The sequence below is a fragment of the Dicentrarchus labrax genome, unplaced genomic scaffold, assembly GCF_905237075.1.
Source record: "Dicentrarchus labrax unplaced genomic scaffold, dlabrax2021, whole genome shotgun sequence".
Classification (NCBI taxonomy): domain Eukaryota; kingdom Metazoa; phylum Chordata; class Actinopteri; family Moronidae; genus Dicentrarchus; species Dicentrarchus labrax.
This window is the reverse complement of record NW_026136714.1, coordinates 5,644,423-5,670,183: the sequence shown is the minus strand read 5'-3', so window position 1 is coordinate 5,670,183 and position 25,761 is coordinate 5,644,423. Positions and strand designations below refer to the sequence as shown.

The 25,761-nt window shown below is 41.9% G+C and overlaps 1 protein-coding gene across 1 annotated transcript; it reads right to left on the bottom strand.

Moving 5' to 3' along the window:
- Positions 1-1,435: 1,435 nt before the first annotated feature.
- On the bottom strand, positions 1,436-25,230 carry vcana (versican a). Its single transcript, XM_051422731.1, has 10 exons — positions 24,988-25,230; positions 23,456-23,519; positions 21,530-21,913; positions 20,237-20,411; positions 19,947-20,074; positions 17,284-17,577; positions 13,050-14,222; positions 7,203-10,123; positions 2,058-2,141; positions 1,436-1,591 (listed from the first exon to the last, which is right to left on the bottom strand). Exons 1-10 carry the CDS (start codon positions 25,018-25,020, stop codon positions 1,436-1,438), a joined length of 5,412 nt encoding a protein of 1,803 aa, XP_051278691.1. The 5' UTR covers positions 25,021-25,230.
- Between the last annotated feature and the right edge of the window lie 531 nt (positions 25,231-25,761).

Here is a 25,761-nt window from a genome sequence, read left to right as displayed (position 1 = left end):
TTTTCTGTATGACTTGTGGCTGCACTGTCATGTTCTGTAACTGGCAGTCCTGTTGGCTTCTCTGTGCTAAACAAGGATGAGGCTGTAGAAGCTGCAGTGCCATCGCTGGAAATCTCAGTTGTCTGTTCACCTGAACTCTCTTCATCTATTTTTGGGAAAGTAGAACTTGTCTCTGGTGTAGATGATAGTTTCTCAGTCTGTCTTGTGGTTGTAGTCTCTTGTGTTTCAGTTGACACTGATGTTGGTTTCTCAGTACTGTAGAGAGATGAAGCAGCAGTAACACCTTGCTTTAAAGTACCGCTTGTTTCAGTTTCACCTGAGGGTGTAACTGAGGGTGACTCTGTACTCAACTTTGAGGAAATAGTAGTTTCTGTGATGATGGACTCTTTGGTGAAATCGGCAGTGCTATCTCCCGAACTCTCTTCATCAGTTGTACTGAGTATTGATGCTCTTTCAGGGAGCATGGTTGATCCACTAAATGGAGGAATAGACTCCACCATTGTCGTTTCGCTACTAATGCCTTCTTCCTCACTGTCTAAAAAGATAGATGATGTAACAGGAGATGCTGTTGTTGGTGCCTCAGTGCTATAGAGAGAGGATTTAGCTGTGACAGAGTAGGTCTGAGTAAACATTTCTTGGGTTTGGTCACCAGAGCCATCTTCATATACTGTTGTCACAACAGAGCTTTCTTCCACCTTCCCAGAAAAAGGCGTTACTGAGGGATTTTCTGTACGACTTGTGGCTGCACTGTCATGTTCTGTAACTGGCAGTCCTGTTGGCTTCTCTGTGCTAAACAAGGATGAGGCTGTAGAAGCTGCAGTGCCATCACTGGAAATTTCAGTTGTCTGTTCACCTGAACTCTCTTCATCTATTTTTGGGAAAGTAGAACTTGTCTCTGGTGTAGATGATAGTTTCTCAGTCTGTCTTGTGGTTGCAGTCTCTTGTGATTCAGTTGACACTGATGTTGGTTTCTCAGTACTGTAGAGAGATGAAGCAGCAGTAACACCTTGCTTTAAAGTACCGCTTGTTTCAGTTTCACCTGAGGGTGTAACTGAGGGTGACTCTGTACTCAACTTTGAGGAAATAGTAGTTTCTGTGATGATGGACTCTTTGGTGAAACCGGCAGTGCTATCTCCAGAACTCTCTTCATCAGTTGCACTGAGGAATGATGCTCTTTCAGGGAGCATGGTTGATCCACTAAATGGAGGAATAGACTCCACCATTGTCGTCTCACTACTAATGCCTTCTTCCTCACTGTCTAAAAAGGTAGGTGATGTAACAGGAGACGCTGTTGTTGGTGCCTCAGTGCTATAGAGAGAGGATTTAGCTGTGACAGAGTAGGTCTGAGTAAACATTTCTTGGGTTTGGTCACCAGAGCCATCTTCATATACTGTTGTCACAACAGAGCTTTCTTCCACCTTCCCAGTAAAAGGCGTTACTGAGGGATTTTCTGTACGACTTGTGGCTGCACTGTCATGTTCTGTAACTGGCAGTCCTGTTGGCTTCTCTGTGCTAAACAAGGATGAGGCTGTAGAAGCTGCAGTGCCACCACTGGAAATCTCAGTTGTCTGTTCACCTGAACTCTCATCATCTATTTTTGGGAAAGAAGAACTTGTCTCTGGTGTAGATGATAGTCTCTCAGTCTGTCTTGTGGTTGCAGTCTCTTGTGTTTCAGTTGACACTGATGTTGGTTTCTCAGTACTGTAGAGAGATGAAGCAGCAGTAACACCTTGCTTTAAAGTACCGCTTGTTTCAGTTTCACCTGAGGGTGTAACTGAGGGTGACTCTGTACTCAACTTTGAGGAAATAGTAGTTTCTGTGATGATGGACTCTTTGGTGAAATCGGCAGTGCTATCTCCAGAACTCTCTTCATCAGTTGTACTGAGTATTGATGCTCTTTCAGGGAGCATGGTTGATCCACTAAATGGAGGAATAGACTCCACCATTGTCGTTTCGCTACTAATGCCTTCTTCCTCACTGTCTAAAAAGGTAGATGATGTAACAGGAGACGCTGTTGTTGGTGCCTCAGTGCTATAGAGAGAGGATTTAGCTGTTACAGAGTAGGTCTGAGTAAACATTTCTTGGGTTTGGTCACCAGAGCCATCTTCATATACTGTTGTCACAACAGAGCTTTCTTCCACCTTCCCAGAAAAAGGCGTTACTGAGGGATTTTCTGTACGACTTGTGGCTGCACTGTCATGTTCTGTAACTGGCAGTCCTGTTGGCTTCTCTGTGCTAAACAAGGATGAGGCTGTAGAAGCTGCAGTGCCATCACTGGAAATCTCAGTTGTCTGTTCACCTGAACTCTCTTCATCTATTTTTGGGAAAGTAGAACTTGTCTCTGGTGTAGATGATAGTTTCTCAGTCTGTCTTGTGGTTGCAGTCTCTTGTGATTCAGTTGACACTGATGTTGGTTTCTCAGTACTGTAGAGAGATGAAGCAGCAGTAACACCTTGCTTTAAAGTACCGCTTGTTTCAGTTTCACCTGAGGGTGTAACTGAGGGTGACTCTGTACTCAACTTTGAGGAAATAGTAGTTTCTGTGATGATGGACTCTTTGGTGAAACCGGCAGTGCTATCTCCAGAACTCTCTTCATCAGTTGTACTGAGGAATGATGCTCTTTCAGGGTGCATGGTTGATCCACTAAATGGAGGAATAGACTCCACCATTGTCGTTTCGCTACTAATGCCTTCTTCCTCACTGTCTAAAAAGGTAGGTGATGTAACAGGAGACGCTGTTGTTGGTGCCTCAGTGCTATAGAGAGAGGATTTAGCTGTGACAGAGTAGGTCTGAGTAAACATTTCTTGGGTTTGGTCACCAGAGCCATCTTCATATACTGTTGTCACAACAGAGCTTTCTTCCACCTTCCCAGTAAAGGGTGTTACTGAGGGATTTTCTGTATGACTTGTGGCTGCACTGTCATGTTCTGTAACTGGTAGTCCAGTTGGCTTCTCTGTGCTAAACAAGGGTGAGGCTGTAGAAGCTGCAGTGCCATCGCTGGAAATCTCAGTTGTCTGTTCACCTGAACTCTCTTCATCTATTTTTGGGAAAGTAGAACTTGTCTCTGGTGTAGATGATAGTTTCTCAGTCTGTCTTGTAGTTGCAGTCTCTTGTGTTTCAGTTGACACTGATGTTGGTTTCTCAGTACTGTAGAGAGATGAAGCAGCAGTAACACCTTGCTTTAAAGTACCGCTTGTTTCAGTTTCACCTGAGGGTGTTACTGATGGTGACTCTGTACTCAACTTTGAGGAAATAGTAGTTTCTGTGATGATGGACTCTTTGGTGAAACCGGCAGTGCTATCTCCAGCACTCTCTTCATCAGTTGTACTGAGGAATGATGCTCTTTCAGGGAGCACGGTTGATCCACTAAATGGAGGAATAGACTCCACCATTGTCGTTTCGCTACTAATGCCTTCTTCCTCACTGTCTAAAAAGGTAGATGATGTAACAGGAGACGCTGTTGTTGGTGCCTCAGTGCTATAGAGAGATGATTTAGCTGTGACAGAGTATGTCTGAGTAAACATTTCTTGGGTTTGGTCACCAGAGCCATCTTCATATACTGTTGTCAAAACAGAGCTTTCTTTCACCTTCCCAGAAAAAGGCGTTACTGAGGGATTTTCTGTACGACTTGTGGCTGCACTGTGATGTTCTGTAACTGGCAGTCCAGTTGGCTTCTCTGTGCTAAACAAGGGTGAGGCTGTAGAAGCTGCAGTGCCATCGCTGGAAATCTCAGTTGTCTGTTCACCTGAACTCTCTTCATCTATTTTTGGGAAAGTAGAACTTGTCTCTGGTGTAGATGATAGTTTCTCAGTCTGTCTTGTGGTTGCAGTCTCTTGTGTTTCAGTTGACACTGATGTTGGTTTCTTAGTACTGTAGAGAGATGAAGCAGCAGTAACACCTTGCTTTAAAGTACCGCTTGTTTCAGTTTCACCTGAGGGTGTTACTGATGGTGACTCTGTACTCAACTTTGAGGAAATAGTAGTTTCTGTGATGACAGACTCTTCGGTGAAATCGGCAGTGCTATCTCCAGAACCCTCTTTGGCAGTTGTACTGAGGAATGATGTTCTTTCAGGGAGCACGGTTGATCCACTAAATGGAGGAATAGACTCCACCATTGTCGTTTCACTACTAATGCCTTCTTCCTCACTGTCTAAAAAGGTAGGTGATGTAACAGGAGACGCTGTTGTTGGTGCCTCAGTGCTATAGAGAGAGGATTTAGCTGTGACAGAGTAGGTCTGAGTAAACATTTCTTGGGTTTGGTCACCAGAGCCATCTTCATATACTGTTGTCACAACAGAGCTTTCTTCCACCTTCCCAGTAAAAGGCGTTACTGAGGGATTTTCTGTACGACTTGTGGCTGCACTGTCATGTTCTGTAACTGGCAGTCCTAATGGCTTCTCTGTGCTAAACAAGGGTGAGGCTGTAGAAGCTGCAGTGCCATCGCTGGAAATCTCAGTTGTCTGTTCACCTGAACTCTCTTCATCTATTTTTGGGAAAGCAGAACTTGTCTCTGGTGTAGATGATAGTCTCTCAGTCTGTCTTGTGGTTGCAGTCTCTTGTGTTTCAGTTGACACTGATGTTGGTTTCTCAGTACTGTAGAGAGATGAAGCAGCAGTAACACCTTGCTTTAAAGTACCGCTTGTTTCAGTTTCACCTGAGGGTGTAACTGAGGGTGACTCTGTACTCAACTTTGAGGAAATAGTAGTTTCTGTGATGATGGACTCTTCGGTGAAACCGGCAGTGCTATCTCCAGAACTCTCTTCATCAGTTGTACTGAGGAATGATGCTCTTTCAGGGAGCATGGTTGATCCACTAAATGGAGGAATAGACTCCACCATTGTCGTTTCGCTACTAATGCCTTCTTCCTCACTGTCTAAAAGGGTAGGGGATGTAACAGGAGACGCTGTTGTTGGTGCCTCAGTGCTATAGAGAGATGATTTAGCTGTGACAGAGTAGGTCTGAGTAAACATTTCTTGGGTTTGGTCACCAGAGCCATCTTCATATACTGTTGTCGAAACAGAGCTTTCTTCCACCTTCCCAGAAAAAGGCGTTACTGAGGGATTTTCTGTATGACTTGTGGCTGCACTGTCATGTTCTGTAACTGGCAGTCCAGTTGGCTTCTCTGTGCTAAACAAGGATGAGGCTGTAGAAGCTGCAGTGCCATCGCTGGAAATCTCAGTTGTCTGTTCACCTGAACTCTCTTCATCTATTTTTGGGAAAGTAGAACTTGTCTCTGGTGTAGATGATAGTTTCTCAGTCTGTCTTGTGGTTGCAGTCTCTTGTGTTTCAGTTGACACTGATGTTGGTTTCTTAGTACTGTAGAGAGATGAAGCAGCAGTAACAGCTTGCTTTAAAGTACCGCTTGTTTCAGTTTCACCTGAGGGTGTTACTGATGGTGACTCTGTACTCAACTTTGAGGAAATAGTAGTTTCTGTGATGACAGACTCTTCGGTGAAATCGGCAGTGCTATCTCCAGAACCCTCTTTGGCAGTTGTACTGAGGAATGATGTTCTTTCAGGGAGCACGGTTGATCCACTAAATGGAGGAATAGACTCCGCCATTGTCGTTTCACTACTAATGCCTTCTTCCTCACTGTCTAAAAAGGTAGGTGATGTAACAGGAGACGCTGTTGTTGGTGCCTCAGTGCTATAGAGAGAGGATTTAGCTGTGACAGAGTAGGTCTGAGTAAACATTTCTTGGGTTTGGTCACCAGAGCCATCTTCATATACTGTTGTCACAACAGAGCTTTCTTCCACCTTCCCAGTAAAAGGCGTTACTGAGGGATTTTCTGTACGACTTGTGGCTGCACTGTCATGTTCTGTAAGTGGCAGTCCTGTTGGCTTCTCTGTGCTAAACAAGGATGAGGCTGTAGAAGCTGCAGTGCCATCGCTGGAAATCTCAGTTGTGTGTTCACCTGAACTCTCTTCATCTATTTTTGGGAAAGTAGAACTTGTCTCTGGTGTAGATGATAGTTTCTCAGTCTGTCTTGTAGTTGCAGTCTCTTGTGTTTCAGTTGACACTGATGTTGGTTTCTCAGTACTGTAGAGAGATGAAGCAGCAGTAACAGCTTGCTTTAAAGTACCGCTTGTTTCAGTTTCACCTGAGGGTGTAACTGAGGGTGACTCTGTACTCAACTTTGAGGAAATAGTAGTTTCTGTGATGACGGACTCTTTGGTGAAATCGGCAGTGCTATCTCCAGAACTCTCTTTAGCAGTTGTACTGAGGAATGATGCTCTTTCAGGGAGCATGGTTGATCCACTAAATGGAGGAATAGACTCCACCATTGTCGTTTCACTACTAATGCCTTCTTCCTCACTGTCTAAAAAGGTAGGTGATGTAACAGGAGACGCTGTTGTTGGTGCCTCAGTGCTATAGAGAGAGGATTTAGCTGTGACAGAGTAGGTCTGAGTAAACATTTCTTGGGTTTGATCACCAGAGCCATCTTCATATACTGTTGTCACAACAGAGCTTTCTTCCACCTTCCCAGTAAAAGGCGTTACTGAGGGATTTTCTGTACGACTTGTGGCTGCACTGTCATGTTCTGTAACTGGCAGTCCTGTTGGCTTCTCTGTGCTAAACAAGGATGAGGCTGTAGAAGCTGCAGTGCCATCGCTGGAAATCTCAGTTGTGTGTTCACCTGAACTCTCTTCATCTATTTTTGGGAAAGTAGAACTTGTCTCTGGTGTAGATGATAGTTTCTCAGTCTGTCTTGTAGTTGCAGTCTCTTGTGTTTCAGTTGACACTGATGTTGGTTTCTCAGTATTGTAGAGAGATGAAGCAGCAGTAACAGCTTGCTTTAAAGTACCGCTTGTTTCAGTTTCACCTGAGGGTGTAACTGAGGGTGACTCTGTACTCAACTTTGAGGAAATAGTAGTTTCTGTGATGATGGACTCTTTGGTGAAATCGGCAGTGCTATCTCCAGAACTCTCTTTAGCAGTTGTACTGAGGAATGATGCTCTTTCAGGGAGCATGGTTGATCCACTAAATAGAGGAATAGACTCCACCATTGTCGTTTCACTACTAATGCCTTCTTCCTCACTGTCTAAAAAGGTAGATGATGTAACAGGAGACGCTGTTGTTGGTGCCTCAGTGCTATAGGGAGATGATTTAGCTGTGACAGAGTAGGTCTGAGTAAACATTTCTTGGGTTTGATCACCAGAGCCATCTTCATATACTGTTGTCACAACAGTGCTTTCTTCCACCTTCCCAGTAAAAGGCGTTACTGAGGGATTTTCTGTACGACTTGTGGCTGCACTGTCATGTTCTGTAACTGGCAGTCCAGTTGGCTTCTCTGTGCTAAACAAGGGTGAGGCTGTAGAAGCTGCAGTGCCATCGCTGGAAATCTCAGTTGTCTGTTCACCTGAACTCTCTTCATCTATTTTTGGGAAAGTAGAACTTGTCTCTGGTGTAGATGATAGTTTCTCAGTCTGTCTTGTGGTTGCAGTCTCTTGTGTTTCAGTTGACACTGATGTTGGTTTCTCAGTACTGTAGAGAGATGAAACAGCACTTACACCTTGCTTAGAAGTACCGCTTGTTTCGGTTTCACTTGAGGGTGTTACTGATGGTGAGTCTGTACTCAATTGTGAAGAAATAGTAGTTTCAGAGATGATGGACTCTTTGGTGAAATTGGATGTTTGTTTCTCAGTACTGTAGAATGAAGACGCTGTAGTAACACCTGGCATTGATGTGACACTTGGCCTTTGACCTCCAGAACTCACTTCTGCTTTTGAAGTGGGTAGTGTGCTGGTAACTATGTCAGTGATGCCAGTAACTGCTTTTTCCTGTGAACTGGCTGGTGTGTCTGTTTGTTCTTTGGTCACTTCACTGCCTATGCTAGATGTGGCAGTTGGAGTCACACTGATACCAGAAGAAACAGTAGCCCTTAATGTTACTTCTGATTCTGATGGTTTTACTGTTCTTTCTGTAATGTCGCTCATTGATGTTCCATGTGATACTGTCCAACGCTCAGAACCTGAATCTGCAGTTGTGAAAATGGTGGTATCTTCAGGAATAAGTGATATCTTTTCAGTGGTTGTGATATCTGACATTTCTTGTGACAGTGATGTTGGTATTTTAGTGTTGAAAGCAGACGGAGCTACAGTGCCAGCTATGGTTGAATCATGGAATGTTTCGTATTGTGTTGTTTCTATAACTGATTTTGCTGTGCTGAGCAAGGTAGCTGCTGCAGTTGTTCCTGTTGATGTTGTACCAGAAGTCTGGTCATCTGTCATATGTCCAGCATTGCTAGGATGCAATGGACTTGACTCTGTAATGCCACTTAGTGGGGTTACTGTTTGTATAGGTTTTGTGTCTGCAGTTACACTTGTGGTTTCCACCGTTGAAATTGCAACTGAAATAGACTCATCTGGTTTGATTGTGCTCATGACTGGAGTAGAGGTTTCATCTTTTGAAGTAGCCTTATATGTGCCACCAGTGGCGGTTTCCTCACTTGTATCCACTATTTGGTCAGGGAGGTCAGTCATCAGTGATGCACTTTGTGTTGAGTACTGACTGAAATATTCAGTGAATGGGGCCATTGTTGTTGTGATAATTTTAATAGCACTATATAAGAGGGAGTCAGTGGTTGCAACGGATTCATGAGAGGGATGAGTTGTTTTCTCATCTTGTTTCCACCCCTCATGCATAATGGTGGGTTTTGACATTTTTTCCACCTCACCAGTGACAGGAACAAATGTTTTATCTGTGCCTGTTTGTACTGTTTGTAATGTTTCTTCACTCTCCCATGTAGCTTGATCTGTTGCACTTAAACTTGAAGGTGATGTCACGGTCCCTTCAGAGATATGTGATGGTGGGCTGGTTGTAAACATGTTTACTGTTTGAACCCCTGAACCTTCCTCCTCTGGTGTAGACATTGCATCAGTGGGGGAGATGGAAGACATTTGGCTGTCTGTACTCCCTCCCTGACTTATGACTGTACCCTCTGAAGTTTCAGCCAGGATAGGTGTTACAGATGCTGATGATTCAGTCTTACCTAAATCTACAGTTGGTGTTATCTCAGTCTTGTCTGTCTGTTCAGGAGAGGCTGAATCACTAGATACTGAAGGAGCCGCTGTGCTGAAGGCAAATTCTTTTGGGGTTTGGGTCTCTTTCCTTCCCTCCACATCTTGAGTGGAGCTCTGTGAGTCATTAGTTGTTGATGTTGGTGTTTTCACATCAGCGTCAGCAGAAGAGGGAGTGTACATAGTCTGTAATGTAGACTGAGTGCTGTCTCCAGCAGCTGGAGTGGCAGATGTGCTCTTTGTTTCCTCTGTGGTTTCAGCTTTATCTTTGGCCATGTAAAGTTCAGTTGAATAAGTAACAGTGGATTGGTCCTTAGCTCTCTCTGTCTGAGTCACTTCTGAGTCACTTTTCACATACGTTGGAGTCCTCCCTGACTCGCCTACCTCTTCTTGTACAGATGTGGTGATGACAGTGGTGGTTTCCTCAGCCTTCGTTGTTTGGATTTCTTTAGTTGCTTTGGTGATCTGTGGCTCAGCTGGTGTTACTGTAGGAACAAAGTCAGCAGAGGTAGCTGTGACATCACTCATCCCCTCTGTGGCATCTGTGGCAGCTGGACCAGCTTCAGTTTTTTGTGTAGTTTTTGATTGAGCCCTGTCATCCACTGTTGAGGCCGAAACAGAAGTTGTATCTTTCTGTGTGGGGGATTTTGTGGTCAGCTCAATTTCAGGGAGTACATGAGGAGGTGTTGATTCATCTGTTGGGATTATATCAGGGTCATAGTTATGAACATCTGGGATCTCTGTTGAGGTCAGTATTGCTGTGGCTTCCTCTGTAGATTCAGTGACATTATCATCAGTGAGATCGGTCCAACTATAATCAAACACCGTTGTTATTTCATCGCTTGTTCCCAGAATCGTCACATTTGTAAAAATCTGGGTACCTTTGGCCTCTTTTTCAGCTGGGCTCTGTGGCTCCAGTGTGATCTCATGTTTACCATTTATAAAGCTAACAGTTGGAGTGATGGTTACAGCAGCTTGGGAGATAAGGTCTGGGTCTCCAGTCTGTGGGATGGGATCACCATCAGCTATGGAAGGGGTGGGATGGTCAGGCACAACTGGTATGCCAGGAGACTGAGAATCTTGTGGTTGTAGAGCCTGGTCAACTGCAAAGGAAATACAAGAAAATAAGTGTGTGACAATTTTATTGTAAAACAGAAAAACATCAAAAACATTCTCTGTGAAAGTTGGACTGTACTCCCTACAAGAACATGCATTCCAGTTTTGTTTGCATTCCCATTAATTAATGAAAAAAATTGAGATGCCATGGCATCAAGCTTTTAACAAATCCAACAATAAGCATAGGGCAGGTGGCCAAGAGAACAGAGCTAATCTTAATCCTAAAATGAACAGTTTGATTTAGTTTGGCCTGAATTGTTTACCAGTGTTGGCATAATGTAGTACAAGCACACACAACAACATGAAATCCTTTGTTATACAAACTTTACTACTCTCTCTTACTCTCGCTCTCTCACTCTCTCTGTCTCTCTGCCCCTTGTCCCCGCTCTCTTTAGTTCCCACAAACAATGATTCAGAAAGATTATTGGTTGCGAACAAGAACACCTGCAGCAGCTCAGCTCTGCCAAAAGATACCTGGGAGTCAGGCAATGGATCCACTTCACTGACCCACACACACTTCATACTCAAACACTACCTCTTTCTCCTCTCTCTATCTCTCTAAATATATATATATATCTTTTCTTTTTTGGGTGATTTAAAAAAAAAATAATTTGTTATGCATTTCCAAGTCAATCTTCATAACCCCATTGTAAAATCATATAATAACCTAATGTATCTTGCCAGTGTCATTTCTATCGAAACTATTTTATGGAATTTAATTAACTTTATACCAATGAGTTTATGGTCACCTGCACTGTATTTGTGACTAATCTATCAATGTATACAATATATTTCAGAATTAGTACTAGTTAGTAGAAGATGGCAACCCATAATAATTAATTTTACAGTTTAAAAACAAGACAAAGACAGAATACTCTGTTCAGTATAAAACAACACATAGCAGCCGGTTAGCTTAGCAAAAAAAGTGGAAACAGTACGAAACAGCTAGCCTGGTACATCTAAAGGAAACCAAATCCGCCTACTTGCACCGCCAAAGCTCATTAATTAAAGATGTGCCCCCCAAAAAATAATGAACTATAGTTTAAAGTTTTTAACAGATTAATTGACTGTAGCCTTCTATTTGATTTACAGTTCCCAAAATGTCGAACTATTCCATTAAGGATCAGTTAAGCAAGCCTTAGTGAAGTGAATGATAAATAGATAATTTATTACAGAATGTGTGGTTCTGTTGATTGTCATTAAAGAATCGGTGGTTCTGTTTATTGTTTTGTAACATTTGTGGTTGGCATGCCTCAGAGTATCTACATTTCAAGTCATAATATGTCATATAAAGGCTTTGTAACCAGTAAATGCAATTGTCTTAAATTGATCAGAAACACATGTTTTGTTTTTTTTACAACACACTTCTCCATGTGCCACAATATTTTCCACAAGCTTTTCCCACACAAACTCGGAGGACAGAAAGAGACCTCGAGTGTCTCAGCTGAGCCACATCACATGATGTAACAGTAAAAGTAGCTATAATCACTCGCTTTGGTCAAGCAGCCTCCAGCTGTCCTCACAGAGAGGGGAGACTTTGTGTTAGCAATGACATCACCTCTTGTGGTGGTGTTCAGTCTGAAGACAGGCATCTGTGCTTACTCAGGTAGACTGCCAACACAGCTGTTATTGCCAGACTGGCTGTCAGTTAGCTGGTACATGAACACACAAGGAGAGAAATACTGCAAATACATAGTAATTTGCAGTACAAATACACACAAGGCATAAAGAGACACATATATTGTATATCTGCCTCTTTCAGTGCTTGCACACACAAACATACTGGTTATGTAATGTGTATATTCTTGGCAATTATAACTAATCTGGATCACTGAGTGCTGCTCTCTCAGGCAGGTTCAGCACCTACCAAGAAATCAGACCAAATTCCAAAAACTGCTAAATGACCAGTTCATTAACTTGTGTCCTTTCCAATTCACCAGACCCCTCTAGTTCATTAACTTGTGTCCTTTCCAATTCACCAGACCCCTCTACTCCAACGTGAGCTGCTCTTCAGGGACAAAGAATGAGTCACCACTGCAATGTTCTCAGATGTGAGTGCAAATTAAAGGAGCAAAAAATTATACAGCTGCTATTTGCATGTGAGATCATGTGCTGTTGACCTGAAAGTCATGTCCTAAATATGTATTTCAAATGTCTCAATTTGCTTTAATGGATAAAATAGTTGACGTAAATCAAAAAGTACAATTCTAGTCATCCCTGTGACACCTCGAGAAAGCAAGAAATTGATTTTACAGATTATATAATGTCACTATAATATAAAAATGACAGACTCTCCCTCTCTCTTTCCCACCCTCTCTGTCTTGTCTTTGTCAAAATAATTATCAGGACATCTGCTCAGCTAGACTGACAAGGTGCCAAAGCTAAGCGGTCTTTCAACAGCAGTCCACACTGAGAACACACACAAACATGAGCCTGAGGGAACTGGAAAACAAAACTTCAACTTGATCCATCGTGGAAGAACTTAAAATTGACTCACTCAAACATAAGTACATAGTATAAGTACACTGTAACTGCTCGTATATTACAGTAAAATTACAACTAAATATTATAGTTGGAGAGCAAGTCACAGAACCTTAACTATAATTTAAACGAACAGAACAACAACACAAAAATGTATGTAAATTTAAGAGAAATCCTGCCATTAGTCACTAAACATGGCCTGTTTGATTTTCTGTGAGTTCTCAGTTTACTCCCACCACTATACATTCTCACTGGCAGAGAATCAAACTCTCTCTCTTTCTCTGTCTCTCTCCACTTCAGCACCCTGGACAGCACAGAGTCCCCCAACTCCCAGTTACTGTAGCGCAACAAATCTGAATTACGCTTAAATTATCAAATACAAATAAGTCAAATCAAGCTTTAATGGTTCATGGCATTGTTTGTATGTCTTACCTGATGCAGCGACCACTGTACCTGGAGTGGTGGTCGTGTCAGCCACAGCTGAAGCCGCGATTGCAGATGTAAAGAACTCTGTGCCAATCTCTGTTGCTGTGTCATCCTCCGTCAGGGCGTCACCGCTGTGCTCTGGCAGCAGAGTGGTGGACTCATCAAAGACGTGTACACTTGATGACGATGTCACATCCTCGCCAGGCGTTCCACTGTCAATCAGGACGGTGGTGGCTGTCGCAGCTGCAGATGCAGTCTCTTCATTATAGACAACAGCCGTTGTCTCTACATGCTGCATTTGAGGTGTGGTTTTTGTTGCAGTGCTGGTCATTGTGCCATCGATACTAGTGCTGTCTGATGAGCTGGATGTGAGGTCCAGTTGGGATGGTGGAGTAGGTGGCAGTGCATATACAGCAAAATTATTCTCATCCATCTCATCTATCACATCTAGCTCATCCACGTAATCGGGGCCTAGTGTTGTTGAATGAAGCCCAGTGGTTGATGGTGTTGATTCGGAGGAGCTGAACACCTCCTCGCTGGTCAGTTCAGTTGATTCTGTTGGAGTGTCGGTGAGGTCAGAGGCCATCTCTGTGGTGATCCCAGAATCCAGAATAGTTTCCTCAGTCTTCCCCTCGGCAAACATGGGCTCTGTGATGAGAGAGGTGTCTGGTATCGGGACATCAGGTTTGATTGTGCTGATCTCAATTACTGAGTGATCATCTGGCTCCTCGATGGGCTTTGACACTGTCTCTGTGGTGTCAGTGCTTTCTGTTTTGTTTTGTGGTTTTGTCAATGCATCACCACGTTGGGAAACGAATTCCTCATTGGTTACATTTTCACTTACAAAGTCATTAACGTCTAAGTCTGGTACGGCTGTTACAATGTCAGTGTCCTCAGGTTCCTCTTTGATGGTTGGTGCGACTGTGGTGATTAACTCTTCTTCTTGGTCTGCTGGAGTGGGGCGAGGTGGAGCCATACTGGTAGAGAACATAGATGGAGGATTTGTAACTGATGAGTCTGGAGACTCTTCTGCCTCTGATACAGTTTCAGATGTGGGGGTTTGCGTAGTGGTGCTACTTTCCACTAAAGGGATGGTTGTAGTGTAGCTGATGGTGCTGGTGATCATTTCTACCACAGACACATCCACAATGGAAGTCTGGTTGATTACCTCCCTCCTTCCTAAAAAACACATATAAGCACATCACAAATTATAAAAGCAAAAATAAAAATAATCTGTCTGACCATTATTTCTCATTATAGTGTTATTATTTTCAAGACACTGAGCAACTAGCACTATTATCTCTGGAGTATCACCTCACCTTAATTACCTTACTTTAATCTTACATTATTTTTTAAAACCATTCATTTCCACAGTGGGTCTTTTGGTTGCCACTAGAATGCTTTATCTGCCACATTATATTACTGCCCAGATACAATACAAAATGGCCAGGATTCACACAGTGTTACTTTAAGAATATAGACACCCTGCTGAGGTGTAGATAGATTAAAACAAAGATCCAACTGACAAATTGTCAGTCACCTCACTTGAATCAAATGTTACATATTCATGATGTCTAAAACAGATACAATTATTATGAAATATAATTTTTTTATACATTATACGTATGTGAAGCAGGCAAGTGAAACATGCCCTACGAGTCGAATAGCCAGAGCTGCAATAACACTTAACATTAAGAGTTCCTAGAAACCTTAGTGTTAAGGACTTCCTCTAATAACTCTTAATGTTGTTTATAACCTCTTCTAACATTAATTCACTCAATCTTCTCAAAGAAACAGTGGAACCAGAGCTAAGTGTGGAACAAAATATTTATCTAAACCAGAATTGTTGGAAAATAACCTCAATTATCTTAAGGTATCAGTGAGGCCAATGCTATCAAGCTGGCTTTCCATTTCTTGTACCTGATGAAATTGGGTAGTTTGTCATCAGCTTATTGCAGATGAGACCAAGTGCACTTTATTTCTCTAAACATTTCCCAATCTGCCTGAAAGGATTCACATGCCTGTAACAGAGGAATAAAAACAGCATATAAACTTGTGTTTATATGAAACTAGTGTTGTGGGTTTGTTAGAGTTGTCCTGTTTATTTTTGTCCTCTATTCTTTGCACTGTCTCTCCTCCGACACTCCGTCTGAGTCTTCACTTATGTTTTATCCTTGAGCATCTTTTCATCTCTCAGTGATGGTTTTCAAATGCTCACTAATGAACATATTCTTAAGGTTTTATTCATGAGTAAGTCCTTTTAACTCCTTTATGTGTCACTTCGCTCTTCCTCCCTGCCCGTCTGTCCTCCCATGCTCTCTCATTTACTCACACCCTTAAAAAGCAGTGCTGCAGCTCTAGAAAGCTTCCCTCGCTGCCGCAGACAGATTGTGTAAAGCCAGCTGTTGACCATTACGTACTAGCCCTCTTTCTTCATGAAACTATCTCTGATGTAAGGTGTGAGACACGTTTTTCCCTAACAGGAAAAATAGGGCCTGCTCTCAGAGGGAGTGCATTATCTCACCAGTGCACTTGAGCTGTTGCTGTTACAGAGGCCTTTGTTTTCTTCAGACCAATCCAGAGTCCAATCAGAGACCAATTATCCCCCTTTTCCCTCTGCACCAGCCACCTTTCCCCCTGTCTTTCTGTGCAGTCTAGCTTACGTAGGTTCACATAATATTTCATTTTTGAGCTATTATTGGGAGTGGGAAAGCAGGAAATGATGGAGTGACTCCCACCAAACAAGGGTACTTGAAAAGCACTTAGACGGGGGCGTAAATACAACAGGACTGACAGAGCTGACATGGAATACACAGAGCAGGAGGTGAGGGTGGCCTGTTTGCGTGCCCTCTGAACTCCATGGGGACTTATCACTGTGAGAGGTAGCATAGCTCAGGGGCAGTAAATGGCCAGGCAGGGACCGGCTTATCTGTCCAACCTCTCATTTGTAAAGATGGAAAGGCCAGGTCAGGGGTCACCGAGGATGACTGAATTTAGAAGTCCAGCAGTAGCTTAGTCCATTATCCAAACGTCTGCTCTGATAAGTACAAGTGAGAGTGACAGAGGGCAAACTCTGACAGCGGAAATGAGATGAGAAAGGCGAAAAGGGAGCAAGATAGTGAGACTAAAAAGGCTGACAGGTGTGGTATTAGTTACTTTTGCTGGTTTTTTTAAACTATTATCTGTCATTTGGTTTTGCCTTGGGGATACTGATCAGTTAAGAACACTCACATTTTAAAAGATTAGCCTTATTCTACCACCTTCCAGTGAACCATGAAGTGTCACTATTTATTGGGATCCGTGGTTATATTCTCCTGTCTGTTTGCAACAAGGAGTCATTTTCACGTATACCTAAATGTGTCCTACATGCAAAGTAGATTCAAGAAAGTGAAAAATGTTACAGAAGTCACGGCTGATGCATTCCCACATTCCAACACTGTTCCTACTCAGATTTATTTATAATTTGGTATTATTGAAATAACAATTAATTTGGCGTTTCATAAATGTGATACAATTTTGAACAGCACTCAAGTACATAAGTACATTTAGCTCGTTTCACATCAACAGCGAGGTTGTATAAGGAAGAAGCTTAAGGAGCCGTGATTAGCCTAGCTGGAAGTAAAGCAATTTTTGTTTTCAAAAACAGACAGGTACTGACTGTTCACAAACTCTCAAGCAGACTATTTGTCATTAATTAAACATTAAACTGTAATGTCCATTGCTTTTAAAGTAAACAGAATTTAGAATTCACAGAAATGGGCGGGAAACTAAAATGTGAGACAGTGAGGTCAAGTGCACGCTGCAATCTGTGTGAACAGTCTGGCTCACAACATGCAATGCTCAAAAGAAAACCATTCCTCTGCTTTTCTCATGTTGTTGTTGTAATTGAAACTATGCAATCATGACGCAAAAAAAACAGAACAATGGACAAAAGATGAGACAGGTTGTAAACATTTTAAAATGTTGGTCTGGTGTGGGAATGTGTACAGTGGTACAAAGAAGAAGAAAATCAAAGGGTGGGGGAGCAAAAGGCAAATAGGACATATGAGATCATAGTTCCTCACAGTCCAGGCCTGGTTCTGACAGGGAATGGTCTGTGCCTTCAATCACTGCCTGCCACTGTCTAAACCAAATGTAAACATATACACCATATGACCCATTATACGCAGGTAGCACTTTGTTCCCTGACATATGGTAAATACACTACATACTAACAACAAGACCCTGTGAGTGAGTTTACCTTTAAAACAGTAAGCTCCAAGCTTTGTAGTTGGGTCTGGGAAGCCAGTCTGGTTTCTGTAGCGGTACATGGTCCTGACGCCGAGCAGGCCTCCCCCACACTTCATTCTGGGTACTGCAACAGGATGTCGTGCACTGCCATCGGAGAGCCAACCATAGTCACATCTGTCCAGACCATGTCGCCAGGCAGCATGCAGCTGACCAGGGGATGCCAGGACAGCATTCCTCTTCTTACACTCTTTACTGGCCTCCTCAAAAGTCATCTTATCGGTCACAGAAGCATAGTACACCTCACCTGAAATAAAGTAAAATCCAACAAAGACTTAACAAAAAGCATTAATTCAAAGGCAGCACGGTAACATCAGGGATTATGGAAACAAAATCAGATCTCTCTGACTAAGCAGCCACCCAGGGCAGAGGGTTCAATTCACTGTTAAACCAATTTTACAAACTTTGGCATGAATCAGTGCTGTATTACTTACAGATGGACGGTCATTTCATATGTCCTTTTTAATTATTTGCACTGAAAAGAGAGCTAACCAGCTATCATTTGGATTAATCTGCAGCCACAGAATTTTAGTTAAATTTGACCTTTCAGAAGAGACATAGCCCAAAAACAGCTGACAAAAGTCGCAGCTGTGCAAGGCACCGACCCAAAACATCTCCCACCAATCATATTTAGGACAACAGTAGTTCATTCATTATATTAATCTGAGGTGGGATAGCAATGCAGACAATGTGCCTGGCCTGTCAATGAATGCATCTGTACTTCAAGACATGATGTTTTCCCCTCGGGGTGAGTGAACTAGATTACACCTTCTATGGTTTCTTCCTTCATGTTTGTGTAAGGATCTTCAGAAAGGTTACTGCACTATGACAATTATGAGCATTTGTCTTTGCCTACAGGGTAATATAAATGAAAGACTACAGAAAGCAATATCTTAATTGAAACCAAACATCATTACAAGAGAGCATGACTGACTGACTACATGTTTTTAGTTAGTCTAGGGCGTGACATTTCAAATATCCCATGTTTTTTTCATCCCATTGATTTACAATGGCATTGAGATTAGGAGATGCTTTCCACCCAGAAATGTCTTCCCTCTCAAATGCAGACTAGAGACAACAACTTCACTATTTTATAAGGCAATTTTATTGTTTCATTAAATGTATGTTCAGTCATTTAAAATATACTGATGACTACTAAGTCATTTAGTAATGAAAGTTATTGGTAAGAAGCTACTTTTTCATCTATATCTCAAACTCCTCTAGATTGACAAATTATAGCCAGATTTTAGCTCAATGTGCATCTTAAAGCAGCTATTTGAATTTTTCTTGTTGCGAAGCCATTTTCATTCAACTTCAGAACATGTCATATCACATCAGCCAAACATGTATGTTTTCCTAGAACATATAAAAGGGCACACTCAGGGCAACTAACTGAACAAAGCTGGCATCTGTATTTGACGACCTGGGAATGAGAACGGTTTGTCAAGAAACTCGCAAAAAACATAAAGAGCTCTATCTACAGCCAGTGTTTTTATTGTCTGTTCTGGGCTACTGTAGGAACATGGTAGTCCAGCATGGCGGACTCCATGGAAGTCGACCAGCGGCATCTGTAGATAAAAATGCCTCCTTCGAAGGTAACAAAAACACAACAATTCCTATATTTACGTAATTATACACTAATAAAAACATACCTGTCGATAGATCCTCCTAAATGTACAGTTTAATACACACAATATTTATACAACATACACACAAAGCAATTAACTCTTAATTAGAGTGTTTTGATGTATGGGTGAGAAACACTGTTTACTAAGAACATCCTATTCATCATGTACAACTGGACCAGAATACAGTGAGGTCAAAGATGCATGTATAGTCTCTTGCAGAGATTGAAGAAGATGCATGTGCATGTCCCTGGTGGCTTGTGTAGTGGTGACGTTTCCTGGCTGACACCATTGTCTACATCTGTCTACATCTGTCTTATAATACAAATGTCACAATACTGATTGATGGCTTCATATTTACAACTAATTGATTTGCAACTTGTGCCAAAATAATACTTAGTGCATTATACTTATATAATGCACTGTAGCAGAGCTGCACTGAACAAATCCCAGATAAGAGGAGCAATGACTGAGGGCTGACTGGAGTTCAGATGTGTCAAGAGGGATGTTAACACTCATAAAACTTTTTGAGGAGTTGAGTCGGTCGGCAGTAACAGGCTGGATAATGAACAGACAGAGAGAAAGACTGTTGGCTGTGAAATGAAGACTTCTCATAAGCACTGCCAAAGACATTTAAAAACCCCATTATCACATTTTTGTTGGCTACTTTTTCACAAATCGCTACGGTAGAGAATACATTTTGAATCTTGCTTCAGAGTCAAATTATTAGGAAGTTCTCTCTGACCCCAACTCCCTTTTTTACAATATGTAAAGTTGTTTGGCACAACAAAATATATAAAAGATCTCACATTTTTACCAATGAAGTATTCTAACAAAACAATTGAGATTATTTCCACAGCGGTCTTATGAGCTGTAAAAGTTATTTGCTTTAGCACTGTTTCATCATTTCAGTCAGAGGATGTGGCAGTGCCTCTAAAAGACACTACAACAACTAAAAGACCACTACAAAAGCCTTTTGTTACTGACTCACCATCAAGTTTGTCTACGTAACAGAATACATCATAGGTGTCCGTGGGTTTCCTGGTCCCGTATGACCTAACACCAGGTTTTGTCAGTAGGTTACCAAAGCAGCCCTTCCTTGGCTTTGTGATTGGGTATCTTTGTAGATAGAGAAACAAAGAGCCATTATAATACATAGGTTACATCATCTTAATTTTCTGCAAAATGTTTTTACATTACATCAGAATTCAATCCAAAGCGTATATCATAGAATAGCAGTGTTGTTTGAAATATACAGCAGAGAATTGAAATGCGGCTAACCTCACTGTCTGGTCAGCAATCCAGCCGGCATCACATTGATCAAAGCCATCCTCATAGGCTGCTTTCAGTTGGTCATATGTAGCAATGGTTGCTCCAATATTTTGGCAAGTTTGGACAGCCTTCTGGTAGTCCAAAGTGTACCTGCTGGTGCTCGCTCGGTAGTGAAAGACAACACCTGGCAACAAATAGTACAAAACAAAAATGACCATCTATAAATGAAATATAATGGAGGTTTGTATAGGAACATGAACATAGTTATCTGGAATTCATCAGCATAATTTCAGTGCAATAAATTATTGCAAATGTCTTATAAAGCACACACCATGAGTGAAATAATTGAGTCTCTCAGCGTCTTTGGAAAGGAGGAACTTTGCAATAAACCAAAAGGATACGCGAAATACTCTACAGTTCACCACAAATGAACAAGATAACTGCAGATGATGCCAGGGCCCTGAAATCCCCATATTTGTGGACAGTAAACAAACGCAGAAGATATGATTGATAGTCCTAATTAACATTGCAGATAGTTGGAAAAGAGGTTGTGCAGATTGTAAACCAGTGACAACCAAAACTATCCCAGTATCCCCCCACCCCGCCCATGTTTTCTACATCCCCAAAACATGAGTTATATCTCCCAGAATGCTTCGCAAGAGAGAAAATGTAGAATGCACATAATGACACTAGGTAAGGAAGGGTAACCCCCTGCCCACCTCCCCCAAGGAGACTATTACTTTTGGTTTGGAGGTATTGCAGTAATGTTGTATTATCATATACATAATTTAAAACTTGTGTAAATTTGATGAGGGATATTGGGGAATATTGTTATTGCTCAGTGAAGGCTAAGTCTTGGTAACACCCACTGAGTGCCCCACCAAGAAGGAAATCCCCACTGACAAGGTGGCACCAAAGATGACACTGATGGATGAGGTTATAACATAGCTTTTGCTTTGCCCATACCAACATGTGGAACACCACTGGTGTTTGGATTTACCATGGGTTAGATGGATGAACACTGGAATTAAAACATTGCAGTACTTGGAATGGACAGGGACCAAAGTCTCATCTGAAAACTGTGGTTACTCTGCATAACTACCGGGTAGCTGCTGCTATCAAAGTAAGCAGAAGGGCGCCCAAAGTTCTCTCATATCGTTTACATTTCTATCACCACTGGTATTGCATTTCACTATTATTAAGCCCTTGCAGCAACTCCCCTCTACATTCAGAGAGTATCTTGGGGAAGCATTTTTTGTCTCATTCCAGTATGACATGGGAAGGAAATCATGAATCTCTTACCGTTGACATCAAGGTTAACTGTATCCTGGGTGTCCTCAATGCCGTACATGACCTCACAGCGATAGGTGCCTGCATCACTGGCGCGCAGCTTGACCATTGTCAGTGAGGCGTCGCCTACATCCTCAGGGTGGCTGGGCACTGATACACGATTCCTGTAGCTGGAGCCTATTTTAATGACCCCATTTTGTGCCACCAGCACTGTGGATTCTACTTCTCCCTCTATTTTGGTCCATTTGATCCGCAAGTAATCTCTGTTATAAATGACCGTTCCATTGGGACTGATGACTGGTGCTGAGGTTGGGATGGTGGAGAAGAAGCAGGGAAGATTTACCTTCCCTGAGAGGGACCCAGTGACTGGTCTGATTATCGATAATGCATTGGAGGCTGAAAGGAAAAAAAGCAAAAGAGTTGAATGCAATGTCCATTCATGTTCATGCATTCAGAACTGTACTTTTATGTTTCTTCTTATTAATATTTTTCTTCAAATACACGTTCCTTCTGTTTACTCTCATTCTAACAGATACAAGTGGACACTATAAACAGCCCGACTCATTTACATTGACGGGGTGTGACAACTACACCCAGCCTAATAAAAAAAAAACATGAATCATGGCGTGAAAATGGCTCTGGAAAGTCAAACCTCATCCTTAAAACGATGGGTGTGGGAACACATTCAACACTGACTGCAGTGTGTGTGCAGCATGTTTGTATGAAGTTAAATATAATTGGTTAAATAGTGGAGTCATGGCTGCATCACTTCATGCTATGCCACTTCTGAGTTCTGTTCATGTTAGTTTTCCTTCTCAAATAATCCCACCTTTACTTGCATGGCAACTAACTGACAAGGACAGGTAGAGCCACACAAAAAGAAGTGAAATATGTCATCAGCATGCTTCACAATGGAAAATGTATCTCCCTTCTCCTGACCCCCTATGTCAAATTCCTAAATTGCAGCATAGGACAAGGATGTTTAATTTAATCCTACAGCTTGAATATTCTGTTGCAACCAGTAAATAGTGAACTACTAGAACTACTGCTAAACCAGACAGGGTTAACAGTTGCTATACTTTATCACCCTCCCCCCTGAGGTCTGTTCACAGTTAAAGCTGTTGACTGTACCTCCGTCTCTACTTCTACGTGATTGTTGAGGCAAAGCAAAGGGGATGTCAGACAGGATGTCAGACACAAATGAATGGCAACAGGCTGAATCACATTTAGCCCTGTGGAGCGAAAGAAGATTTACTTCTCTTTTTTTGTTTGGGGGTTGTGGAGGGGGAGGTGGGTCACAGGGAACAATGTGGGGAATGCTCTGGAAACAGTGGTGGGACAGCCCCAGAGGCATGAGTGTGTGTGCTATAACAGAGGGATGAGGGGTGAAACCAGCTGTTATTTCCAGACTGGGAGCCCAGTCTAATTGAAAGGTGTACGTTCATACCCAGAGACAAGGCTAGGGACTATAGGGGCCAGGAGAGTCAGGGGGGCCGAAGGGGCCAGAGGGGCCTGATATGCAAACCTCAGTGGCCAACATTGTGACCTTCACCATTAAGTAAAGTCTTGCAGGTTTCACAGGAAGACTGGTAGGGGCAGACGGCACATCTCTCCTGTTCTTATTGTTTTCAAGTGGCCCACAGAGTGACTGGGATTTCTCCCGCAGGGGCCAGTTCGACTCTGGCTGTGAGGCACCACTGACACATCAGTCAGTTTGCTAAAGATAAGCTGTAGAGTACGGACGCCAGCTGAATGTGACCATGTCAAATGACTGTGTGTGGTACAACACACAGAGGTGGAGAGAGGAAGAGAGGAGGGAGGTGTACGGTGGGAGGGAGGGAGATAAAGAAAAGAGAGAGAGGGGGAGATGGGGAGAGGAGTGACTAAGAGAGGGAGAGAGGGGGGAGGGGGAGAAACATTTACTCATTCAAAACTTACCTGTTGCAGTTGCAGCTTCACAGAGATAGTATAACCACAGGATATGCTTTATATTTAGTAACATCTGTTGGAGAAATTAAAAAGGTGCATTAGAAAACTCATTTAATGACTCATACAAAGTTTAGTTTTATGTTTTTTTGTGTTTGTAAGCCTGATTATTTTCTATCATTCATGGGTTAAAAAAAAATCAATGGTGTAAACATCTATTCTTCATCTAAACAAAAATATCAAATATCCAGACATTACTGCAACCTACAAATGAATACTTCAATAATCAAACATTGAAGCATTTCTCTAGATAGGACTAATGATGGACTGATATCCTTCTTTAAAATATGTTGAAGTTTTGATAAGCCACATGGGACATTTACCCGACATGTCACATGACCAGGCACAAAATCTTTATTTGCTCCTTTTAGAAATAAGATTTGGAGGCAAACAAATGACATTTAATGACCCAGGCACATGTTTATAGTGAATTTGTGGGTGGCGGGGCTGAGAGGTAAAGCTTCCTGACTTCCACAAACTGTTTTTGGCGACTGGAGCAGTCCACCGCCCTCATGTATGAACATAAGTGTTGGGTCGCAGTGGGGGCTGCAAACAGTTCTCTATCAAAAACGAGACACTCACTATATACTGGCAATTGGCAATGATAAAAGATCATCATCTAAAATATTTTAGGGTGGGTATGACTGTGACTTAATGCCAGCACTCCCACAAGTCTATCCAGAGTCAAGGGACCCACCCTAATGGAAACTGAATGAAATGAGACTTTAGGGAGACAATTAGTGAAATATCATAATACTAATACTGTTACATCTCCAACTGTATATTAGTTTTTAAAATTATTTTAGAAATATTTGAAGAAGAGTGTGCGTAAACTAAGCAGAATGATTTCTAGGAAATCGGGGGAAAAGTTGTTCAAAGGAAGATCAGCAAGCGTCACACAGGCGTTTAATTGGTAGCAAATTTTTGGAAATGCTCCCTGGTATGAAACAAATCATCTGCTAATGGGAGCTAAAATTCTCTTCCAGTCAGAAGTCTATCAAAATGTTGACTTTCGGTTTTTGGGTTCGTTTCTATGACTTTTCTCCACAGAAACACCTGTTGCTTCTGGATGCTCAACAAAAAAACATGACATGACAGGAAAACATAGTAATGATTATTCCAATTTCAAATGGTTAGTGTGTGAATTTAAAAGAAAATACGGAGTAATTCCTAATCCGCAGTGCTGATTTTGGAAGTTCACTTGCCTCTCTCTCTCTGTAGCGGGACGCACCAGTGTGGGTTATCTGAGGACAACGCGGCATCACTGGGTGCGTTCGTGTTATTTGTAGACTGAGAAGTTAACTTAAATAGACCGATTTGTTTCATATGTCGTGCTATTATCAATATTTGCTCGATACATGAATAAAATGTCACACATTGAGAAAACAAAAAGTCAACAATTACATTAATGGCCAACTATCTGTTTTAGAACAATAGTCTCAATTCATTGTTTAATTTTAAACAAACAACAAAAAAATACTTACGTTTAAAGGTGTTTTATTCCATAAAATGTACATATATCGATATGCGTCCTTAAATCCAGTTAGTCCCAGTGCGTAACATGCGTGCGTAAAAGTGCCAAAATATCTCCACTCCAAGTCGGCGCAACAGCACTTATCTTCCCGGTGCGCCTCTCTCTTCTTGATGCTCCAGAGTTGCAGGTCCCACTACAGGATGCCCTGGTTCTAAACGGAGCGACAGAAACCGTGAAGTGCTGGCAGCCAACAAGTTCAGTTTTGCCTAATGCAAACTGTTATTTCGTCAGTGATATAGAGGAGGGGCAGAGTGCCCTTCCGAAAAGTGAATGAGACACCTTGGGTAGGAGGAGGAAAAACCCTAATTTGGCTCTGTGTCTGAGAGGTACACTCATCCAATCAGACTGTTCCGAAATAACGCGTATCAATTGTGCAGGTAACACATCTGTCATTTATTTAAGAGAGTACATCTTCACTTCAGACCCCAACATCTGATGGTTTCACTTGTAACATAAAAGCAATCAAATGAGAAATAAATGATAGCAAAATCAAACCTTTATATTATTTAATGTTTATTTACATTAACTAGGTGTGTCAAATGTATTACTTGATTATATACGTCGCTTATAATCAACTACCTTTGATAATTATGTCTCTCCTTGATGCCCTGTATAAAGTCATATCCAAGGGTGCGCAATGGAAACGGGGTGGTGCAGCTTGTCTCTTGTTGAATTTGAGTCACAACTGTTTGTTCCAACAACACATTTCTGTTAATATCGTGAG